General features: G+C 39.1%; 1 protein-coding gene across 2 annotated transcripts in view; it reads left to right on the top strand.

Annotated features, from left to right (window-relative positions):
- arel1 (apoptosis resistant E3 ubiquitin protein ligase 1) overlaps positions 1 to 20581 on the top strand; it is a 108052-nt gene that overhangs the window by 74490 nt on the left and 12981 nt on the right. For both annotated transcript variants that reach the window (XM_073832600.1, XM_073832599.1), the window contains 3 exons: positions 5671 to 5800; positions 5879 to 5937; positions 9618 to 9707. In XM_073832600.1, coding sequence (XP_073688701.1) covers positions 5671 to 5800; positions 5879 to 5937; positions 9618 to 9707 — 279 coding nt within the window. The remainder of the gene's footprint in view (positions 1 to 5670; positions 5801 to 5878; positions 5938 to 9617; positions 9708 to 20581) is intronic.

The following is a 20581-nucleotide window of genomic DNA, read 5'->3' as shown; positions in this document are numbered from 1 at the left end:
TGACATGCAGCGATAGCCGCCAAATAAACCTTAATAGTGGAAAAGGATCTTCCACCATCGATAAGGTCTTGCAAAAAGCTCAAAATAGCAGTGAGTGAGCACTGATATGCTATCAGCTGGCGCTCATCACACCACTGCTCAAACACACGCCACTTGCAGTTGTAAAGAGAGCGTGTGGAGGAGGCTCTGGCATTCTGAATGGTAGCGACAACACGTGGGGGGAGCCCAAACGTGTTTAAGTTTGCCCTCTCACGGGCCAGGCCCACAGAGCCACCCTGTCTGGGTGGGGATGGTAGATCTCCCCGTTCGCTTGAGACAGGAGGTCCGTCCGTAGCGGGAGTGGCCACGGCTGTGCATACAGAAGAGGAATTATCTGTGCCAGCCATGGAGATTTGGGCCATCTGGGTGCTATCAGAATGAGAGTCAGGCTCCGTTCTTTCACCCTGGCCAGAGTGGGCGCTGTTAATAATAGCGGAGGAAATGCATAGAGAAGCACGTTGGGCCATGGATGGGCCAGTGCGTCCACGCCGAGGGGGGCGTCCTTGTCCCGTAGCGAGAAGTATAGGGCACTGGGCGTTTTCGTGCGAGGCGAAGAGATCGACGGTCGCCTGACCGAATCTCCTCCACAGTAGCCCCACTATCTGAGGGTGGAGCTCCAAATAATTTATGTGGGCTGAGTGAAGTGTGTTTGGCCACACACCATTCACTGTTCTGCCCTCCTGTGTGGCACCCCATCCTGTTAAGGAGGCATCTGTCGTCATCACTTTGCGCATCATGATTGCCCCGAGGGGAGTTCCATGAGCGTAAAACTCCACATTCCTCCAGTGGCGCAGCGCTGCAGTGCATGTGCGCATCACCGAGACCGAGCGGCAGAGATCGCTTAGTGGGCTGAGATGAAGAGATAACACCCACTTCATGAATGCCCTCATTCTCAGCAGGCCTAAAGGGAGGACATGGACAGCCGAGGCCTTAAGACCCTGTAGTCTGAGACATGTGCGATACTGTACCCTCACCCCTTCTCTGAAAAGCGAGAGGCAATTCAGAAGGGAGAGAGTGTGCTGATGTGAAAGCCGTCCGCGCATTGTAATAGAGTTCAGCTCCAACCCCAGAAAAATCACATTCTGCGAAGGAGTGAGACTGCTCTTGCTCACGTTCACTCTGAAGCCGAGCGCTGTGATGTGAGCGAGCACACGGGCAGTGCTTTGTATCGCTTCCTCTTACAAGGGGGCCTTGTGGCAAACTGAAGTCTGTACCCCTTCATTATTGTATGAATCACCCATTCGGGAGCTGACACTGACCGCCAGGCTGCGACATGATTCATTAGAGACCCCACACAAACCGGAGAGCTGCTTTGAGCTGCTAATTCAGCCGGTTTGCTCATATGTGATGCAATGGCGCCATCTAGTGGACAGACTAGGGACGGCGTGCAGGGAACCGGAGAGATGTTCTCTCGCTGAAACAAATTCATTTGATTCGTTTCTTTCAGTGTGTTCTCTGTGTTTTGTGTGTTTTTTGTGTTGGGGAACACTGGGGCCGAAGCCTTTGTTTGTTTGGTATGGGGGACCATGAAAGTGCTGTGTGGTGACACTGCTTGTGCACATTCCCTGACAACTGACCCCCTGAATGTGGGGGGATAACACACAACAGCCACTGAACACTCTGGCTATGCAAGGTGGCCAACCCTTCCCTGGGAGAGCTTCTGTCTTTTGAACGAGGGCTCCGGGGCAGGTAGAGAGTCCATAGAGCTTGCGGCTCGCGAACGCAGGCTCTCCGGCCCCAGCTGGTGAACATCAGGCCGGCCGCTTGCGTTTCGAGTCGGAGGGGGTGGGGTTGGGGGGTTTCCCGGCCGCAGCCGGAGCAGCCAGATGGATTGTTCTGCCGCGGAGGAGGTTTGTTGCGCTGTCTCTCCCTACTTTGATGCGGGGTTCACCCCGTAACGGGAGGGTTAGGCACGCGCGCAGTGGGCAACTGGCGGGATTTATCTGTCTTCCTTGGAAGGCATAATTTAAAAGCCTTGTCCTCCTTCTTCTTATCATCATACCGCTGCTGCATCTTAGCCGAGGCGGGACCATAGAGAGCCTGTCCAGGCTTGACGGGGGCGCCTGCGATGCGCCTCTTTTCACTGTCGGGGAGTCCTGACAGGTTGAGCCAAAGTGCGCGCTCCCCCACCACAGAAAGCGCCATGGCGCGCCCGCTGGCTTGGACAGCCTGTCGAGCATTACGGAGGACGAGGTCATTAACCATAAGGATCTCCTTCCAGAGAATAGGAGAGGGGGATCCTTTGTCCAGCTATTGCCCCAAATCATCAAATCTTTTTATTTGTTAGGTATTGTTTTCGTTATTATGCACTTATTTAAATTACTTGGGGTGCGGGAGATGGACCGGGCACACCCGCTGTTACGAGTCATCCAAAAATATTTTAAAAGATATTCAGGTCGCGGTTGGTCGGGTCGTTTGAAATAAAGATGCCAATTAAACCTTTGTAATTTATATAGTACTAGACACAATTTTCTGTGAAATACATAGACCTATTGGCTGAATAATATTTACCTTTTGAATGTTGAGGATTAGTAACTGTTGAATAAATGCTGACGCGGGACAAATGCCCGATTTCCCAACACGTTGAACTGAGCAATGCCATTGTACCATTTTAATAGGCTACTTTTAAACGCATATAGCTCAGTAATGTCAGCTTTATGTATTTTCTGAGAAGGGGTGGGATTTGGAAAGTCGGGGAGAGACGCACACTTCGATTAGAAACACATGCAGCATCTTAATTGTTAAGAAACTGGTATTCCTAATAAATGTCTCGAATATTTTGTCCAATGCTTCTCTTTCTTTTTGGAATTATTAGACACATTTCACTATGTCTTTTCAAATTAGGTCTGTTTAATTTCCTTAATTTTAAAATTTCTAGCACTATTTTAAACGTTAATTCAAGCAATAATATATAAATTATCTCATGTATAGCCTATACTTGTTTAAAACCAGGGATTAAAAACGAATTCCGCGTAAAAACTGTATTTTTTCTTTACATTTCCAGAGAGCAAAACAAACAAAATTAAGCATTACTTAATAAATTCAAGGCACTATAATTTCCTTATTCATTTGATACAACTATTATAGCTATACAATTAATATATATATATTATTTTGTCATGTTCGTGATTGCTGAATTTATATATGAAAACTTCGTTTTGAAGTGTATTCGTTATGTTTGTATAAGAACAGATTTGGTTACCTATAGCCTATTAAGTTTATTTAATATTCTTGATAATTTTTAGAAGTTAAAAGTTAAAAAAAAAGGAATTAGCTTGTAGTCTATATATATTTAGGGCTATATGCTAATCTTTTTCTTAACGTTTATTACACTGTGGATCGAAATAAAATAATTATTGATCATATATAACATCGGAGAATCACTGACATAATTTAGAGTAGTTTCGAAAATGAAACTATTTAAATCTGTATAAAGGAAAGACAAAATAAGTCACAACAAGAACAATCTGTATTTTTCTTGTAATCAAGAACATTTCTTTTGACAAAATTACCTGATTAATGCCGAATGATGTTTGACAGTGAACGCATCTCCACCGCATATAGCCGCATATAATCGCTGGTGTCAGTCGCAAATATTAAACATGCGGGTCAGGAAGCGGGTCGGGTACAATATTTAATTTTTTTCTTCTTCTTTCTTGTGGTCCAAGTTGCGGGCGGGTTAGTTGAAAACGTAGGTCGGGTTCGGGTTGTTTATGCCTTGACCCGCGCATCACTGGTCCTGACTGTGTCTTTTTTGGGCGTTTTTAGCTAATATTTACATGTATTCACATATGACTGGATTTGGTGGACTGTCATGTTTTTGGCTAATGCAGGACACTACTGAATGATGCACATCAGAGGGGATTTAGAAGTGGGTACACGCAAAGCCACCTGATAAAGAAGTGGGTACAGACGTCCTGATTATAGAGGTCAGGTCGCTTTATGCTACACTAAGGCTAAAATATGCAACTTTTTCATTTGCAGAATGAGAGAATTTGATGAGAGCGAGGCACTACAGTGCAGAAAGTGGATGAGGGCTGTAAAACAAGGTGGAACTGGTCTTGGTTACAGGTTGAAACAGAGATTGAGGTCAAGACAGCCAAACACAAATTCAAAATGTCAGAAGTGCACTGTACTGAAGGGACTGGCACAATAGTCTAATAAGTTCTATTTTGGAATAACATTTACGTTGAATTTTCCAGTTCTTTACTTTTAAGAATTTCCAAGGAACTGGGACTGTATATTTCATATAAAGAACTTTCTGTGTGTATAGGGTGAGCCCTGGATGGCAGAGGTTGGTGACAATGTAATTATATGATATTTGCTGCGGGGGCACGGGCTTCGATAATCTCACTCCTTTTTGACCATACCTCTGTTTGCATCCCTGGTAAATGCAGAGATCGCGAGAAGCGAATGTCAACTGAGGAAAGGTAGCGCGTGCAGAAGTTTTATTCGCCCTGTAAGGGGCGACCCCTTACCTGCCAGTGGGCACGCGCTCCTGTCTGTCAAGCCAGACTTGGTGCAATTGGATGCTTCTGCAGAGGTCAGGTAAGGATGCCCTTCCCATAGGTGGATCTCAAACACGAGATGATGAAAGAGAACATTACTGGATGAATCTGCGTTTTTGAGTCAATCTCTATTCATTGACAAATGCATTTTTTGACAGTTACTTGTCTCCATCTAGTGGCGAAACAATGCAATCGACACAAACGTTATTATTTTGAAGCGCCAATAACTTTCAAAAGATGACGTGCGCTATTTTGGTCTCTACCATCAGTGTTTATATCCAAGCGAGGACCTTTAATCAGACTATTGCTGTGATAATATGAATGACTGGGTATTTGAAAAGACTGTTTGTAAAGCAGTTTTTTTTTTTTTTTTTTTTTCCATAAACATGATGACTGCTCTATCTGTTAGCGGCAGTGCAAATACAGATTTGAATGTTCCGGTAAGACTTTTTTAAAGGTTTAGTAGACATGGCTTGGGGAATCGTTGTCATTTACAAATGATCCCGTGGGTGTTTGAATCTCTATCCTTTAACGATTAAGCAGCTCCAGTATATTGGTTTGATCGCTTGTGTTATATAAAATACATCAATAAAAACTGATGCAGTAAACCTAGATTTAATGCAGGTGCTGTTCAGGTCGCAGTCTTTATTTTTCTGCCATGGAATGAGAACGTAATGATTACGAAAACGATTATTTATTTTTGATAATTATTATTTTATTTCAGTTAGTTTTTCAATAAAAGTTGTTAATTTCATTTCATTCTAGTTTTTCATTTATTTTGACTTTATTTTATTTCAGTTTACGAAAATGATTTCTGATCAATAGTTTTCGTCTTAGTTTTAGTTTTCGTTTACGAAAATAACCTTGGTATGTATGTATGAAAGTGCTCAGGGGTGTCCAATTTTGCTCATGAAAGGTCAACGTTCTGCAGAGTTTAGCTTCAGCCAGCTCCAGTACACCTGCTTGGAAATTTTTGTAAGTCTAACTTTATGGTTGGAGCTAAACTCTGTAGGACAATGCCCTCCAGGAGCAGGTTTGGACAACCATTTCTTAAGGGTCATTTAAAGGTACAGGTGATTTTTGTTGTTGTTGTACACTTTTACTAATAGTAGTAATGCTACAGGTGGTGGAATTGATATCTGGTGGTGTTCAAATTGCGGTGACCAATGAGAATAAAATTCACTACTTAAACCTGTTGGCTCAGTACAGACTAGCCAGTCAGGTGCGAGAAGAAGTAGAGCACTTCCTAAAAGGTAAGAGCCCATGATTGGACATTTTAATTAAACTTCTGTATGAAATCTTGAATTAACTGTATGACCTCTTCTATACAGGTTTGAATGAACTCGTCTCTGAAAACCTTCTGGCCATATTTGATGAGAATGAATTGGAGGTAAGAAACTTTATCATTTAATGGTGAAAGTGATTTAACAAAAGACCCTTAAATATACAGTCAAGCCCGAAATTATCCATACCCCTGGCAAATTCTGATTCTGATAAAAAAAAGTTACCTTCATTCAACCAGCAAGTTTTTTTTTTTTTTTGACCAGGAAATGACACAGGCTTCTCCCAAAAGATAATAAGATAACGTACAAGAGGCATCATTGTGGGGGAAAAAATTATTTAAATTTTATCTTTTATTTACAAAAAAAAATGGCATGTGCAAAATTATTCATAGCCTTCTCAATAATCAATAAAAAAAGCCTCTGTTGACTATTACAGCAATCAAACGCTTCCTATAGGCCTAATTGCTGACCAGCTTTTTGCATCTCTCCACTGGTATTTTTGCCCATTCATCTTTAGCGATAAACTCCAACTCTTTCAGGTTGGAGAGTCTCCTTGCCATCACCCTGATCTTTAGCTCCCTCTACAGATTCTCGATTAGATTTAAGTCAAGATTCTGGCTGGACCACTGCAAAACATTAATGTTTTTGTCTGCTAACCATTTCTTCATCACTTTTGCTGTGTGTTTTGGGTCGTTGACATGATGAAATGTCCACTGTGCCCAAGGCCTCTGCAGACTGTCTCATGTTGTTGTTGAGAATTTTGATGTATTGCTCCTTTTTCATGGTGCCATTTACTGTGATTAAGTTCCTTGGTCCACCAGCTGAAAAACACCCCCAAAACATTAGGTTCCCACCACCATGTTTGACAGTGGAGGTGGTGTTGTTAGGGTTGAAGTCTTCTCCTTTTTAACACCAAATGAAGGCTACATCATTGTGGCCAAACAATTACATTTTTGTTTCATCTGACCATAAAACTTAAGACCAGAAGTCTTCTTCTTTGTCCAGATGAGCATTTGCAAAGGCCAAGCGGGCTTTTGTGTGCCTTATCTGGAGAAGTGTTGTCCTCCTTGGTTTGCATCTGTGGAACCCAGCGGTGTGCAGTGTCCGTTGGACTGTCTGCCTTGAGATGTTGCCACCAGCAGAGCCCAGATTCATCAGGGTGGCCTTGGTGGTGATCCTTGGATTCTTTTTTACCTCTCTCACTATCCTCCTGGCCAGCACAGATGTCACTTTTTTTCTTTTAACCACGTCCTTTGAGATTTTACACATTGCAGAACGTCTTGTATTTTTTAATAGTACTTTGCACTGTAACCACTGGAACTTCAAAACATTTAGATGTGGTCTTATAGCCCTTTCCTGACTTGTGAGCAGCCACAAGGCACAGCCGCAGATCCTCAGTGAGCTCCTTTGTCTTAGCCATGACTGTCCACAAACCAACAGCAGAGAGCTTTTGTTTTTCACCTGTTGAGTTTATTAAAACAGCTGTTCCCAATAAATTAGGGTAATTAGGATGCTTTAGAACTTAGACTATTTGGAATGGTATAGAACTTTGGATTTAACCATAGACTGTGACAGTTTGCAAAGAGTATGAATAATTTTGGACATGCCATTTTTTATTCAAATGTAAATAAAAGCTGATAAATATATATATTTTTTTGTACATCATTTCTTGTACATCGTTGTCTTATCTTTTGGGAGAAGCTTGTGTCATTTCCGGTCAAAAAAAACTTGCTGGTTGAATTAAAGTAACTTTTAAGACAGAATTTGCCAGAGGTATGAATAACTTCGGGCTTGACTGTAGGTATTAAGGATTTCTGGAAAAAAAGACCACATAACATTTGATTGTACAATACTTTTCATAGCTGAACCGTTTTATTTAAACACAGTTCAGTTAACATACACTGGTGTTACAAATCCACATACTATGCATATCTTTGGATTTCAAACCAGTTTGTTCCATATACACACCCTGGCTCATTCTTCCTTGAGAGAACTTTTTTTTTAATTATTATTTCCAATCTTAAGTTTTGGTCTCAACAGCTAAATTAAAGTTGTGAAAGTCACACCACATAAAATGTAAACATATCAGATGTAGGAAATGTGTTGAGCCGATTCTTAAAACATCGCTGATTGGCCATAGTTTTCACACGCTCAACAGATATGATTGTGATTGGCTACAATGATCAGCACGCTTTTCACTGAGCACTCACACTGAAGCACAAAAAGAGCGTTTGAAAGCCGTGTCTGTCAGCGGATCCCTAATTCATCTGCACATAGACAGATCAGCTGTTTTTAAAATTTCAATACTGTCTGGTACCAAAGTCTGTATTTTTGAAAACACTTCCTCGTGAGATGGTGGATGGTCTTCTGGAAAGTCTGTGGTGCTGTTTGCTGGCTTTGGAAGCTCCAACACATAACATCCCAGAGGTTCTCAACTGGATTCAGGTCTGAGGAACAAGAGGGTCAATGTCATTAAAGGTGCCATAGAATACATTGATACAATATTTTAAATTGTTCTCTGATATCTACATAGAAGGTATATGGCATAGGAAAGGGCAAAAATTCTCCAGGTCCATTTACAACCCTAGGATTTGACCCTACAATAAAATGGTCTGTTATTACCTTATTTGAAAGGTTCATAAATAATAATGATGAGATCTGCTCTGATTTGTTGTTTCACAGAGCAGCTCATTCAGTAGCTCACACATGGAGGAAAATATATATTTAATCACGGAGCTCGAGCCGCTATTATGCGGGTCGTTGAAACTGCCGTTTTGAATGCACGATCATTTTACTTTCACTTTTGTGAAAGCAGCAGTACTTACCACATATTTTACAAGTTTAGATGCTTGTTAGTGATGCTCAGGATCTGTAAATCATTCGTCATCGTCCGCGCAGCCATCTCTCTGTTTATGTGGTAAGTGAAATCTTATGTACTGCAATGTAACAGGCTACCTCTAGCATTAAGCTCACCGTGTCCCTTTAGTGGTTGCCTTATTTTATTAGAACGCCTTATTTGTTTTTCGGCTATGCAAATATTGGGGACATAACTATTAAATATGCCAAGGCAAATACAGTTTTCCATTCTATGGCACCTTTAATGCCTTTATCATCCAAAAACTATCTACTTACTCTGGCCAGATGAAGCCATATGCATACCATTGGCTAGCATGTGGACGTCTGTGCGACCCTCCAAGAATATTCACTGACCCACAGCCAAACAGTCATGCTGGTTGATGTTGGAACATAAAGTTTCCCACAGCATCTCCAGACTCTTTCCCGCCTCTCACATGTGCAGCAATTGTTTTTGTCTGCCATTCCTTTTTAGTAAGTTGTCTCGCTGTTGCCTCTACAGTGTACCTGTTGTCACTTTCATTTGCACCAAAGCAGGTAAAACATATTCACAATCATTTATGCTTCTTAACCGGACAGATTGATGTCACTGACTTGGTGTTATACTGTAAGAATTAAGTGTTCCCTTAATTTTTTTTAGCAATATAGTTGGGTCACAACTATAGGTCTCCGCCTCAATTTTTTTTTTTTTTTTTTTTTTTTTTATATATATGACTCCAGGAGTAAATTGTTGAATTGTACAACATTTTAGTGGTGAAAAACCAAATGTGGGTTACTTTGCATATAGTTGGTACCTTTTTCTTTTTTTTTTATGAGGAATGTCTTAAGAACAAATAATGTTGTGTGAGAAAGTAGCCTTAGGGGGTCTATGTTTAAAAAGTTAAAGGTATTAAAGATATTTATTAAAGGTACGTATGTTTTGTCTTGTTTCTAGTTGTTGATGTGTGGTACAGGAGATATTAACGTGCAGGACTTTAAAGCTCATGCTGTAATTGTTGGAGGGTCATGGCACTTCAGAGAAAAGGTAAGTGATCTAATATTTACAGAATGTATTTCATTCTTTTTTCAAGGTATGCACCTAACATATGCACAGCATTAACAAACACATAAATGTGACCCTGGACCACAAAACCAGTCATAAGGTTAAATTTTACAAAACTGAGATATATGTATCATATGAAAGCTCAATAAATAAGCTTTCTATTGATGTATGGTTTGTTAGGATAGGACAATATTTGGCCGAGATACATCTATTTGAAAATCTAGAATCTGAGGGTGCAAAAAAATCAAAATACTGAGAAAATCACCTTTAAAGTTGTCCAAATTAAGTTCTTAACAATGCATATTACTCATCAAAAATTACATTTTGATATATTTATAGTAGGAATTTAAAAAAAAATCTTCATGGAACATGATCTTTACTTAATTTCCTAATGATTTTTGGCATAAAAGAAAAATCAATAATTTTGACCCATACAATGTATTTTTGGCTATTGCTACAAATATACCCCAGCGACTTAAGACTGGTTTTGTGGTCCAGGGTTACAAATGTTATTGTACAAGCACAAGGTGGCAGAAAACATTTCAATGCAAGGTTCCCAAAAATGAGATAAAATTTAATATGTCCTAGGAAATCTGTTGATGTCCTAGGAAATTATTTAAAAAATGTATTTGTTTTCTTTAATCAAAAAATTACTAGATTACAACTGGTCCAAAATGGCTAATGTGCATTAAGAGATGCTTACGCCCCTTCACACGGCGTAAAACTTCACACGGGGCGCCAACTTTATTGCTTTTCATTTACTTTGAATGGGTGATGTCATGCGTTGCTGACCTGTAATGTGGATCCGCCACGTCGCAGCACTGGTGTTGCTCATGGTAGAAGTTGAAAAATTTTCAACTTTTCATTCAAGCATCAACTCAGGCGTCAGCCAATCAGATCAGCGTATGCAAATACCCTAGCGCAGATGGCCAATCGCGTTCATGCAACACCAGAATAGTGAAGTTATTGGCTGTTGTCACTGTGATGGTCGTGTCAGCACCGAGCTTCAGACATGCCCTCCGTCAAGCTTTAGCGTTGACACCCCGTGTAAATGCACCGCTAGTTTTTACAGTTTAAGTATTGTTTCCCAGTGTTCTGTCCAGTGGTCACCTTTAAGAGAAGAATTTTGAATGATGCTGATTTGGGTTTGCAACAGCTAGCTAACATTAATAACTGCTTTACTATTTGCAGCTAACTTGTAAACAGCTGCCTAACTTAGGAATAGTTCACCCAAAAATTAAAATTTTGCTTACCCCCAGGGCATCCAAGATGTAGGTGACTTTGTTTCTTCAGTAGTTCTTCAAACGTTGCAGTCTGTTAGTCATATAATGGCAGTGGATGGGCTCCAAACCTTTGAAAGTAAAAAAAAACAAAACATGCAGACAAATCTAAGTTGCTCCCCGCGGCTTGTGATGATTCATTGATGTCCTAAAACAGGAAACAATTGTTTTTTGCGAGAAACTGAACAGTATTTGTATCATTTTTTTTACCTCTGATATGTCCAACTGTCCTTAGCACGTGCTCAGCATCCGAAACGTTACATGTGTATGCACTCTGGCGTGGTATACGCAAACGGCAGAAGCGATCTGTCGAGTGTATACAACACTCATTGTTTATACTGTGCACAGAGATTGTGGGTATAGCGGCTATTCAAAATGGTAATTACTTGTGCTCATCCTGATCATTCAACCGATTTAAAGCTAAAAGATTACATTTGCTGATATAAATACTGCTCAGTTTCGCACAAAAACCGATCGTTTCATGTCTTAGGACATGGGTGTAATTTGGATTTGTCTGTGCATGTTTTTTTTTTTTTTACTTTCAAAGGTTTGGTGCCCGTCCACTGCCATCATATGACTAACAGACTGCAACAGTTTGAGTTAAAAATCTTTGTTTGTGTTCTACTTGAAAAAAACAAAGTCACCTACATCTTGGATGCCCTGGGGGTAAGCAGACAAACATCAAATTTTCATTTTTGTGTGAACTATCCCTTTTACATTAAATCACTAACTGGATAAGTAATAAAAAAAAAAAAAAAATTATTATACCAGCCTTTCTACAGCACTGGTAGAGTGCATGCTCAATTCTGTCCTGACTGGTAGGCAGCAGCTTTTAGATGGCCACATGCATATTTGTGTGACTACTCTGTGAAGAGCATCAAAGGTTTCTATTTCATTCTAACTTGTGATCTCAATAGCTAATCAGAGTTAATTAGAATCCACTCACTATTGAATTGACCATTTTAAAGGAGTGTTTACTTACTTTTATTGTATTATTTTCAGTAATATAATTATTATTGTTACTCTTAATATAACTGGATGTTTAGTTTAGTGAACGAGTGCACAAGAATTAAAGCAAAAGTGTTGAAAGAGTGCAAGTAAGTCGAGACAACACAGACATAAGGCTGTTATGTTACTTTATCTTACCCAAGCATTTCAATATGTGAATACATGAGGTGACAGCACCATTGGTTGTCATCACTGCTAGTTCTTCAAAGGTTTGGTGTTTCTGGCCCTTAAAGACTTGAGGAAGATATTACTTTAGGTGTGATCCTAGGTCTTCTATTCCCACCATAATTACATTGAACATGTCCTGGAAAATTATCACTGAAAATTAGTGCCCTTTCAATGCGGCTCATTCATAAAACACAAGCAGAACAAGTTTTTGTGTAAGTTCTTTATCAAGCCATTTTGTTTCTAAAACCATTATTATATAAATTGTCAGATTTGGATTTGGTAGTTTATATAGATAGACTTATTTTACCACTACACTAGATTAACTGCCTCCTTTCACTACCAGAATGAATAGTCAGTGACAGTGAGGGACCTTATTGCCACCTCCATCCTCACTGGATATCAGGTCATGGAGGAGACAGGGAGGCAGAAACAGAGAGAAACAGGGTACAGTCCACATAGGACAATGAACATTGTCCTGTGGACTGTGTAAACCAGTGTTTCCCACTTTTTTTTTACCACAGAACAATTTTGATAAGTACAAAATTCATTCACATTAGTCTTTATAGAAGAGTTTTCTTGAGTGAAAAAAAAACAACAACATACTTATTCAAACATCAGTTTTTCATTTAAACTTGCACTGTGAAAAAGTAGACATCTGTCTTCAAACTACATGTCACAGCACTTCTGAATGGAGGCAGGGTGGGGTTATGAGGTTTGACTGATAATTTAAGGATCCAATGGCATTACAAGGTTTAGTCACAAGCTCTTTTGAATGCTTTTCATTGGTTAAATATTTGTAAAATTCACAAACAGACAGTATACAGTCATGTGAAAAAAATTAGGACACCCTGTTGAATTTCATGGTTTTCTGTATCAGGACATAGAAAAATACCTTTTTCAAATACCTTGATCAATATGCTGGTCTGGAACTTTCAGGTTTGTGTTAACACAATGCCAAGGAGGTAAGACATCAGCAATCATCTTAGAAGCATTTGTTGCTGCCATCAATCTGGGAAGAGTAATTCGGCCAATTCCAAACAATTTGAAGTTTATTCACACGTGGAAGACATTTAAAAAAGACACCTCTCCTTCTGGTAGTGGACGTCCCAGAAAATTCATCCCAAGATCAGACTGTGTAATGCTCAGAGAAATGGCAGACAACCCAAGAAATACACCTCAGACTCTACAGGCTTTGTTTAACATGTTAAATGATAAAGTTCATAACAATAGCATTAAAAAATATGGGACAAAAATGGCATGTTTAGAAGGCTTGGCAAAAGAAAGCCTCTTATATCTAAAAAAAAAAAACATGGCAGTATATCAAAGTATTCTTGAGTCAAATGTGAGGGCATCTGACAGCTAAAGTTGGGCCAAAACAGGACATGCAACAGGACAATGATCTTAAGCACACCAGCAAATCTACAACATAAGGCCAAGTTTCTCTGCAGACTGCCTGATGTTGTTGTTAAGAATTTTGATGTATTGCTCCTTTTTTATGGTGCCGTTTACTGTGATTAGGTCCCTGGTCCACCACCTGAAAAACACCCCCAAAACATTGATGGTGTTCTTAGGGTTGAAGGCTTCTCCTTTTTTACGCCAAATGAAGGCTACATCATTGTGGCCAAACAATTCAGTTTTTGTTTCATCTGACCAGAAAACAGAAGACCAGAAGTTGTCTTCTTTGTCCAGATGAGCATTTGCAAAGGCCAAGCGGGCTTTTGTGTGCCTTATCTGGAGAAGTGGTGTCCTACTACTGTTTGCCTTGAGATGTTCCCAGAGCCCAGATTCATTTGGATGGCCTTTGTGGTGATCTTTGGAATTTTTTTTTTTTATATATACCTCTCTCACTATCCTCCAGCACAGGTGTCACTTTTGGCTTCCGACCACGTCCTCTGAGATTTTTCACAGTGCGGAATGTCTTGTATTTTTTAATAATACTTTGCACTGTAGCTACTGGAACTTCAAAATATTTAGATATGGTCTTATAGCCCTTTCCTGACCTGTGAACAGCCACAATGCGCAGCTGCAGGTCCTCAGTGAGCTCCTTTGTCTTAACCATGACTGTCCACAAACCAACCTGTTGAGTTGATTAAAACAGCTGTTCCCAATGAATCAGGGTAATTAGGATGCTTAAGAAAAGCTTGGACTAATTGGAGTGGTATAGAACTTTGGATTTTCCCTAGACTGTGACAGTTTGCGAAGGGTATGAATCAATTTGGACATGCCACTTTTTGTTCAATTGGAAAGGAAACGAAAGGAAAGTAAAGGAGGTGAAGTGAGGCCAAGTATGGTGACCCATACTCGGAATTTGTGCTCTGCATTTAACCCATCCAAGTGCACACACACACCGTGAACACATACCCGGAGCAGTGGGCAGCCATATTGCTATTGCTGCGGCGCTGTTGGGGTTTCAGTCCCTTGCTTAAAGGACTCACCTCAGTTGTGGTATTGAAGGTGGAGAGTGTGCTGTACATTCACTCCCCCCACCAACAATCCCAGCCGGACCTGAGACTCAAACCTGCAACCTTTGGGTTTCAAATCTGACTCTCTAACCATTAGTCCACGGCTGCCCCTATAAAAATAATAGCTGAGTAATATTTTTTTTCCACAATGATGCCTCTTGTACATCCTCTTGGGAGAAGCCTGTGTCATTTTCGGTCAAAAAAAATAAAATGGTTAAATAAAAATTAACTTTAAGTCAGAATTTGCCAGGGGTATGAATCACTTCAGGCTTCACTTTGTGTGTGTGTGTGTGTATATATATATATATATATTAGGGCTGTCAGTCGATTACAATTTAAAATCTAATTCATTACATGATGTGTTGATTAATTAATCGCAAAATAAATTTGACCATAAACATACCCACAGAAGATTATTTAAAGCTATTATTGTGTTAAATGAGAAAGTATTAAGTAGACCTTACAAATTGTAGCTTTACAAAGAAATATTTAATTTGATTTGAAGAGGTCATCGGATGCCCATTTTCCACAAATTCATATGATTCTTTAGGGTCTTAATGAAAAGTCTCTAATATACTTTGGTTAAAAATTCTCAATAATAGTGTAAAAAAAAACACCCTTTTACCTTGTCAATATCAGCTCTGCAAAATATCCAATAGAGTCTGGCTGCAGACTCGATGCACTCTAAGCCGCGCATGCGCACTAAAACACATGCACTCTCAGCCGCGCATGCTTACTAAAACACATGCACTCTCAGCCGCGCATGCGTACTAAAACATGCACTCTCATGCGCATGCGCAATTCTACGCTCAGGTTCACGCATGCTCTCTTTCCAGTAGGTCGAAGGCAGAAGCACGTCAAAATGCTGTTTATAAACTAAAAGCACAAAATAAATTACCTTCCTGTTAAGGTGGACTGGAAAATCCTTTTTTTAAAGAGCAACGTAAAGACTGTTGTTTCTGATCATGGCCCGGATTTATGTAAAATGCTAGTACAAACACTAATAATAAACATTTAATCTACTCTAATAATGTCAGATTACTTTGCATATGTGCCTATGTAAAAGATGCGCATATTGGCAAAAAAAATAAATCTTTTTCTTATACACATATTACTTCAGCTTAAAAAAAATTTGACTGAAGACAATTATATTAAACTTAAACATTATGCAGTATTCAACATTTGAAGTGGATCAAACAAGTTAAAGTTGTCATGTAAGACAAGAATGAGTATTGTTTTGGATTTAGGACAACTTTGATTAAAGTTTTTGATTCACTTCAAGTGTTGACTACTGTATATAAAAACTGTATTATGAATTATTAAATCTTTGATTAACAGTTTATATTCCTTCATTACAGAGAAATGTACATGAGAAATGTATGTGCATATATAAAGTAAACATTAGAAGTGGATGAAAAGATGATGAAAGATGAAATCCTAAAGATTTATCCTAAAACCAAAACAATACCTGTTCTTGTCTTAGGCAGTGTTGCCAGATCAGGTTGACGATTTCCAGCCCAAAAGCTCACCAAAACCCGCCCACTTCAACAAAAACCAGCCCGAATTTTAACTGCCAAAAGAAGGAGAATTTTATTGCCATGTCAAGGTTGATAAGGACCATTTTTATCTCTTTAAAAAAAGAATAATGACAAATAAAATAAAGATAAATCAATTTCACAGGAATATGGATCAAAACAGTCGATGACTAACCGATGACTTTAACCCTTGGAAAAACGCATGCATCATTTTTAATGTCCACAGTAAAAAATATGCTAATTTCTGTGCAAAAAGTGCACAATAAAGTGATGAGAAACAAATGTAATGTAAAACCCCTTCACTCACAAGTCATCACATCTCACTAACGTAAAAGACGTAAATTGATGGACAGGTCTCTGTTAAACTAAACCAGTAAGGGTTCCGTTAAGCAAAAATGAGTTGATGACTGCACTACACATTATATTACTGTGATACTTTGAGCTCGAACGTACTAAAATAATATGACTAATGATAAAAGCGAAGAAAAAAACAGCTGATTGTGCGGCTTTTATTTTTTTTTAAGCAGCCCAAATTTTGTCTACCCGCCCAATGCGTTATTCTCCGGTCCAAGCCGAGCAAAAGAAGCCCAATTGGGCGGAAACCCGCCCAATCTGGCAACACTGGTCTTAGGACAACTTTGATAAACTTTTGTAATCCACTTCAAATGTTGACTACTGTATATTTAAAATGTTATAATGAGTTATTAAATCTTAGATTAAAAGTTTAAGTCTGCTGCTGTCACATTCAAGTGTTAATATGCTTCCAAAACAACACAGTCGTTGGTGATTGTTAACTTTAGTAAATAACAACATGGCATTTTGAAAAAATGTAAAGTTGCTGTTGTCAACAATTTTAATACATAGATAAAATAAAGATTATTGACTATACTGTTATAATATAAAATCATTACATAAAAAAGGACAACTGTCGTCTTCAATTTTGTGTTCAACTAAAGATTCTCAGATTCAAGTTGTCCACCACATGCTCTACAAATTTATGCATGTCTTGCATAAATTCAAAAGCAAATATTAGTGGCTCTACATGTAGATCATTCTTGATGAACTCTGCACTGAAGAACCGTTCCAAGGCCTCAGCAGCTTCATCTTCCATGCACAATATATGAGGAAGCTGAATTGAGCCAAGAAGATCTCCCGAGTTCTCCATGCACCGACTAGCAGTCTTAAGATCTGACATGACACGCACCTAAGAAACAACAATCTAAAAGAGTTTTGAATGAGGTTGATAGTGTGTGCGAGAGTTTGATAGTGCATGTGTAATTTAGATTGAAGTGCATGTGAGTGAAAGTCTGAGAGCGTGTGTGTGTGAGTGAGTGTGTGTGTGTGTGTGTGTGTGTGTGTGTGTGTGTGTGTGTGTGTGTGTGTGTGTGTGTGTGTGTGTGTGTGTGTGTGTGTGTGTGTGTGTGTGAATGACAGTCTGATAGTGTGTGTGTGTGTGTGTGTGTGTGTGTGTGTGTGTGTGTGTGTGTGTGTGTGTGTGTGTGTGTGTGTGTGTGAATGACAGTGTGATAGTGCAAGTGTGTGTGTGTGTGTGTGTGTGTGTGTGTGTGTGTGTGTGTGTGTGTGTGTGTGAGAATGACAGTGTGATAGTGCAAGTGTGTGTGTGTGTGTGTGTGTGTGTGTGTGTGTGTGTGTGTGTGTGTGTGTGTGTGTGTGAATGACAGTGTGATAGTGCAAGTGTGTGTGTGTGTGTGTGTGTGTGTGTGTGTGTGTGTGGGTGAATGACAGTCTGATAGTGTGTGTGTGTGTGTGTGTGTGTGTGTGTGTGTGTGTGTGTGTGTGTGTGTGTGTGTGTGTGTGTGTGTGTGAATGACAGTGTGATAGTGCAAGTGTGTGTGTGTGTGTGTGTGTGTGTGTGTGTGTGTGTGTGTGTGTGTGTGTGTGTGTGTGTGTGTGTGTGTGTGAGAATGACAGTGTGATAGTGCAAGTGTGTGTGTGTGTGTGTGTGTGTGTGTGTGTGTGAATGACAGTCTGATAGTGTGTGTGTGCGTGTGTGCGTGTGTGTGTGTGTGTGTGTGTGTGTGTGTGTGTGTGTGTGTGTGTGTGTGTGAATGACAGTCTGATAGTGCAAGTGTGAATGAGAGTTTGATAGTGCAAGTGTAAATGATTTTGGTAGTGTGTGCGAGAGTAAGATTGAAATATGTAATGAGTGGCATCTCATACATATTTGTTCTTCAAAATGACAAATTGTTATTTTAAGATACACTTATCTTACCTTGGAAAATGATTGCATTTTTTACATGGACTTCCCAGTGAGCATGGACATTCTTTTCAGTCACTGGCTTCAAAGAAGGGCACAGGGGGCAATGATACAAAGTGCAGCAAGTTGTGCACTTTGGTATCAGGTGCTTTACACCTTCTGAGACTACTGATTGATGCATCTGTAAGTATAAATTAAGGAGACAGAAATGAAAATCATTCTTTTAATTTTTGTTAATTTATTTGGGCTCATTTTAAAGAGCTATTGTTATTTTAAAATGACTTTTGTTTTAAAGAATCCATCTTCATATTAAATAACTTTAAGTAACACCTTGTCTAAACAATTATATAGAGCACGTCACCTACAAACTTCCCCCGTCACAGCCCAGTACAACACTCATTTTTTTTCGCCGCCTGTACAAAATTAGATTTAGACAGTTCTTCTCTAATTTACCATATAAAGAATAGGTACCCTATTAGCACAGACGTGATATATCTATAGATATCAGGATAGTTTTTGATAACATTCACCTTAAATAATAAAAATAAAAACAACACTTTCACATCTCTTTAATCTTGTTCGAATGAAATAAATACAATTACAATAATGCCAATAATGTGGTCGTTGAATCCTCTACTCCATTTTAAAACACGTGCATAAAGTCGAGGGGCCAGTGCATGCGTGACATATTAGATACATATAAGGATAGTTTTAATAACATTTACCGAATAATTAACAACAACAAATTTACTTCAACTTAAAGCTGTACAAATTAAATAAATATACTTATAATAACTCCTGTCGCCGCTGCTTGTCTGAGTGAATGTATCCTAATTTAGCATGAACGTTGAGTGCATGTGTTCTAATTGAGCATGTGTGTCTGAGAGTGCATGGGTACACACAAACATAGATGCGTATGTAGATCGGGATCAGCGCTTTCCTTTTAAAAAATGAAAGTAGCGTTGTCCTCTGCCTCTTAAGTGGCTCAGATGTCGGGAGTAAATGACTACTGCTATGTTCATTTTTACATCCAACAACAGAATACCGCAGTCGCTCAATTAGAGTCTTCCTCTGCACCAGAGTCGACACAATGGCTATTGATGACTGTTTGAGCTCAGTGAGGGCGGGTCTAAGGTAAGACGCTCATGTCAATTAACTGTGTTTCGTCACAACGACAAGAAGCTGAGAATGACCTGATTTTAAAAAGGGGATATTAGTTTTAAAGATTAAAAAAATACCACTGGGTGGATTTTTATCATTGCAGGGTGGTTGAGTACACAAAGTGCCAACACACATTAATGTTCAAACAACATGTAAAAGTCTGATGACTCCTTTAACATAAAATGTATTATATATAAACATTTAGGCTACAATAGCCTAACATAAACTATGGAACATAAAAGAAGCCTTGAATGACTTTTTATTATTATTATTATTATTATTATTATTATTACTTAATTAAATGATGCTCTAAATAAGAAACTAAATCTGCCAGCAGGCGGCGGTAAATGTCTTTATAAGTCATTCATTTGATTGTTTAAATGGCTGATTAAATTAGGAATTAAGTAAATGGGTTCATGAATGAGTCTTTGAATCATTGATTCACACAAATCTTTTAAAACATGCGATTCATTTCAGATCTAAACACCGCTGTCTCAGTTCCCTTTTGGCTTTAAATGTAATTATTAGGGCCGGGACTCGATTAAAAAAATTAATCTAATTAATTAGAGGCTTTGTAATTAATTAATCGAAATTAATCGCATATAAATATTTGACCTGAGAACAGTGAGGAGTAAGTTTTTTTCATATGGATTTTTAATGATACCATTGAATAATGACTGAATACATAAGCTTAAGCAACAAAATATTGTTTATTTTTGTTCAACCAAGTCCAACAGACCAGTGCAATATTTCCATTAAGTGTAGCAATAGGCTCGATGTCCTGCGGTGATATGCAAATTACTTGTTGCATAGCTTGCACACAACCATGCTCTTATCGACGCTTCCATCCATTCGTTTTTTTATAACAAAATTTACCATCCACAGGGCCAACCAAAGCGGTCTCATCAGCTTCTTTGTCCATGTTAACTGTGGTTTGTTTTTGTCTGAACGCTAGTTGGTGCTCCAGTATAATCGGTCCGCCGAAACGTTCCGCAGTGCAAAAATAAGTGCGATTAAAATGCGT

This window comes from Garra rufa, unplaced genomic scaffold (genome assembly GCF_049309525.1).
Source record: "Garra rufa unplaced genomic scaffold, GarRuf1.0 hap1_unplaced_004, whole genome shotgun sequence".
NCBI classification, from domain to species: Eukaryota; Metazoa; Chordata; class Actinopteri; order Cypriniformes; family Cyprinidae; genus Garra; species Garra rufa.
This window is presented reverse-complemented; position numbering and strand designations above follow the sequence as displayed.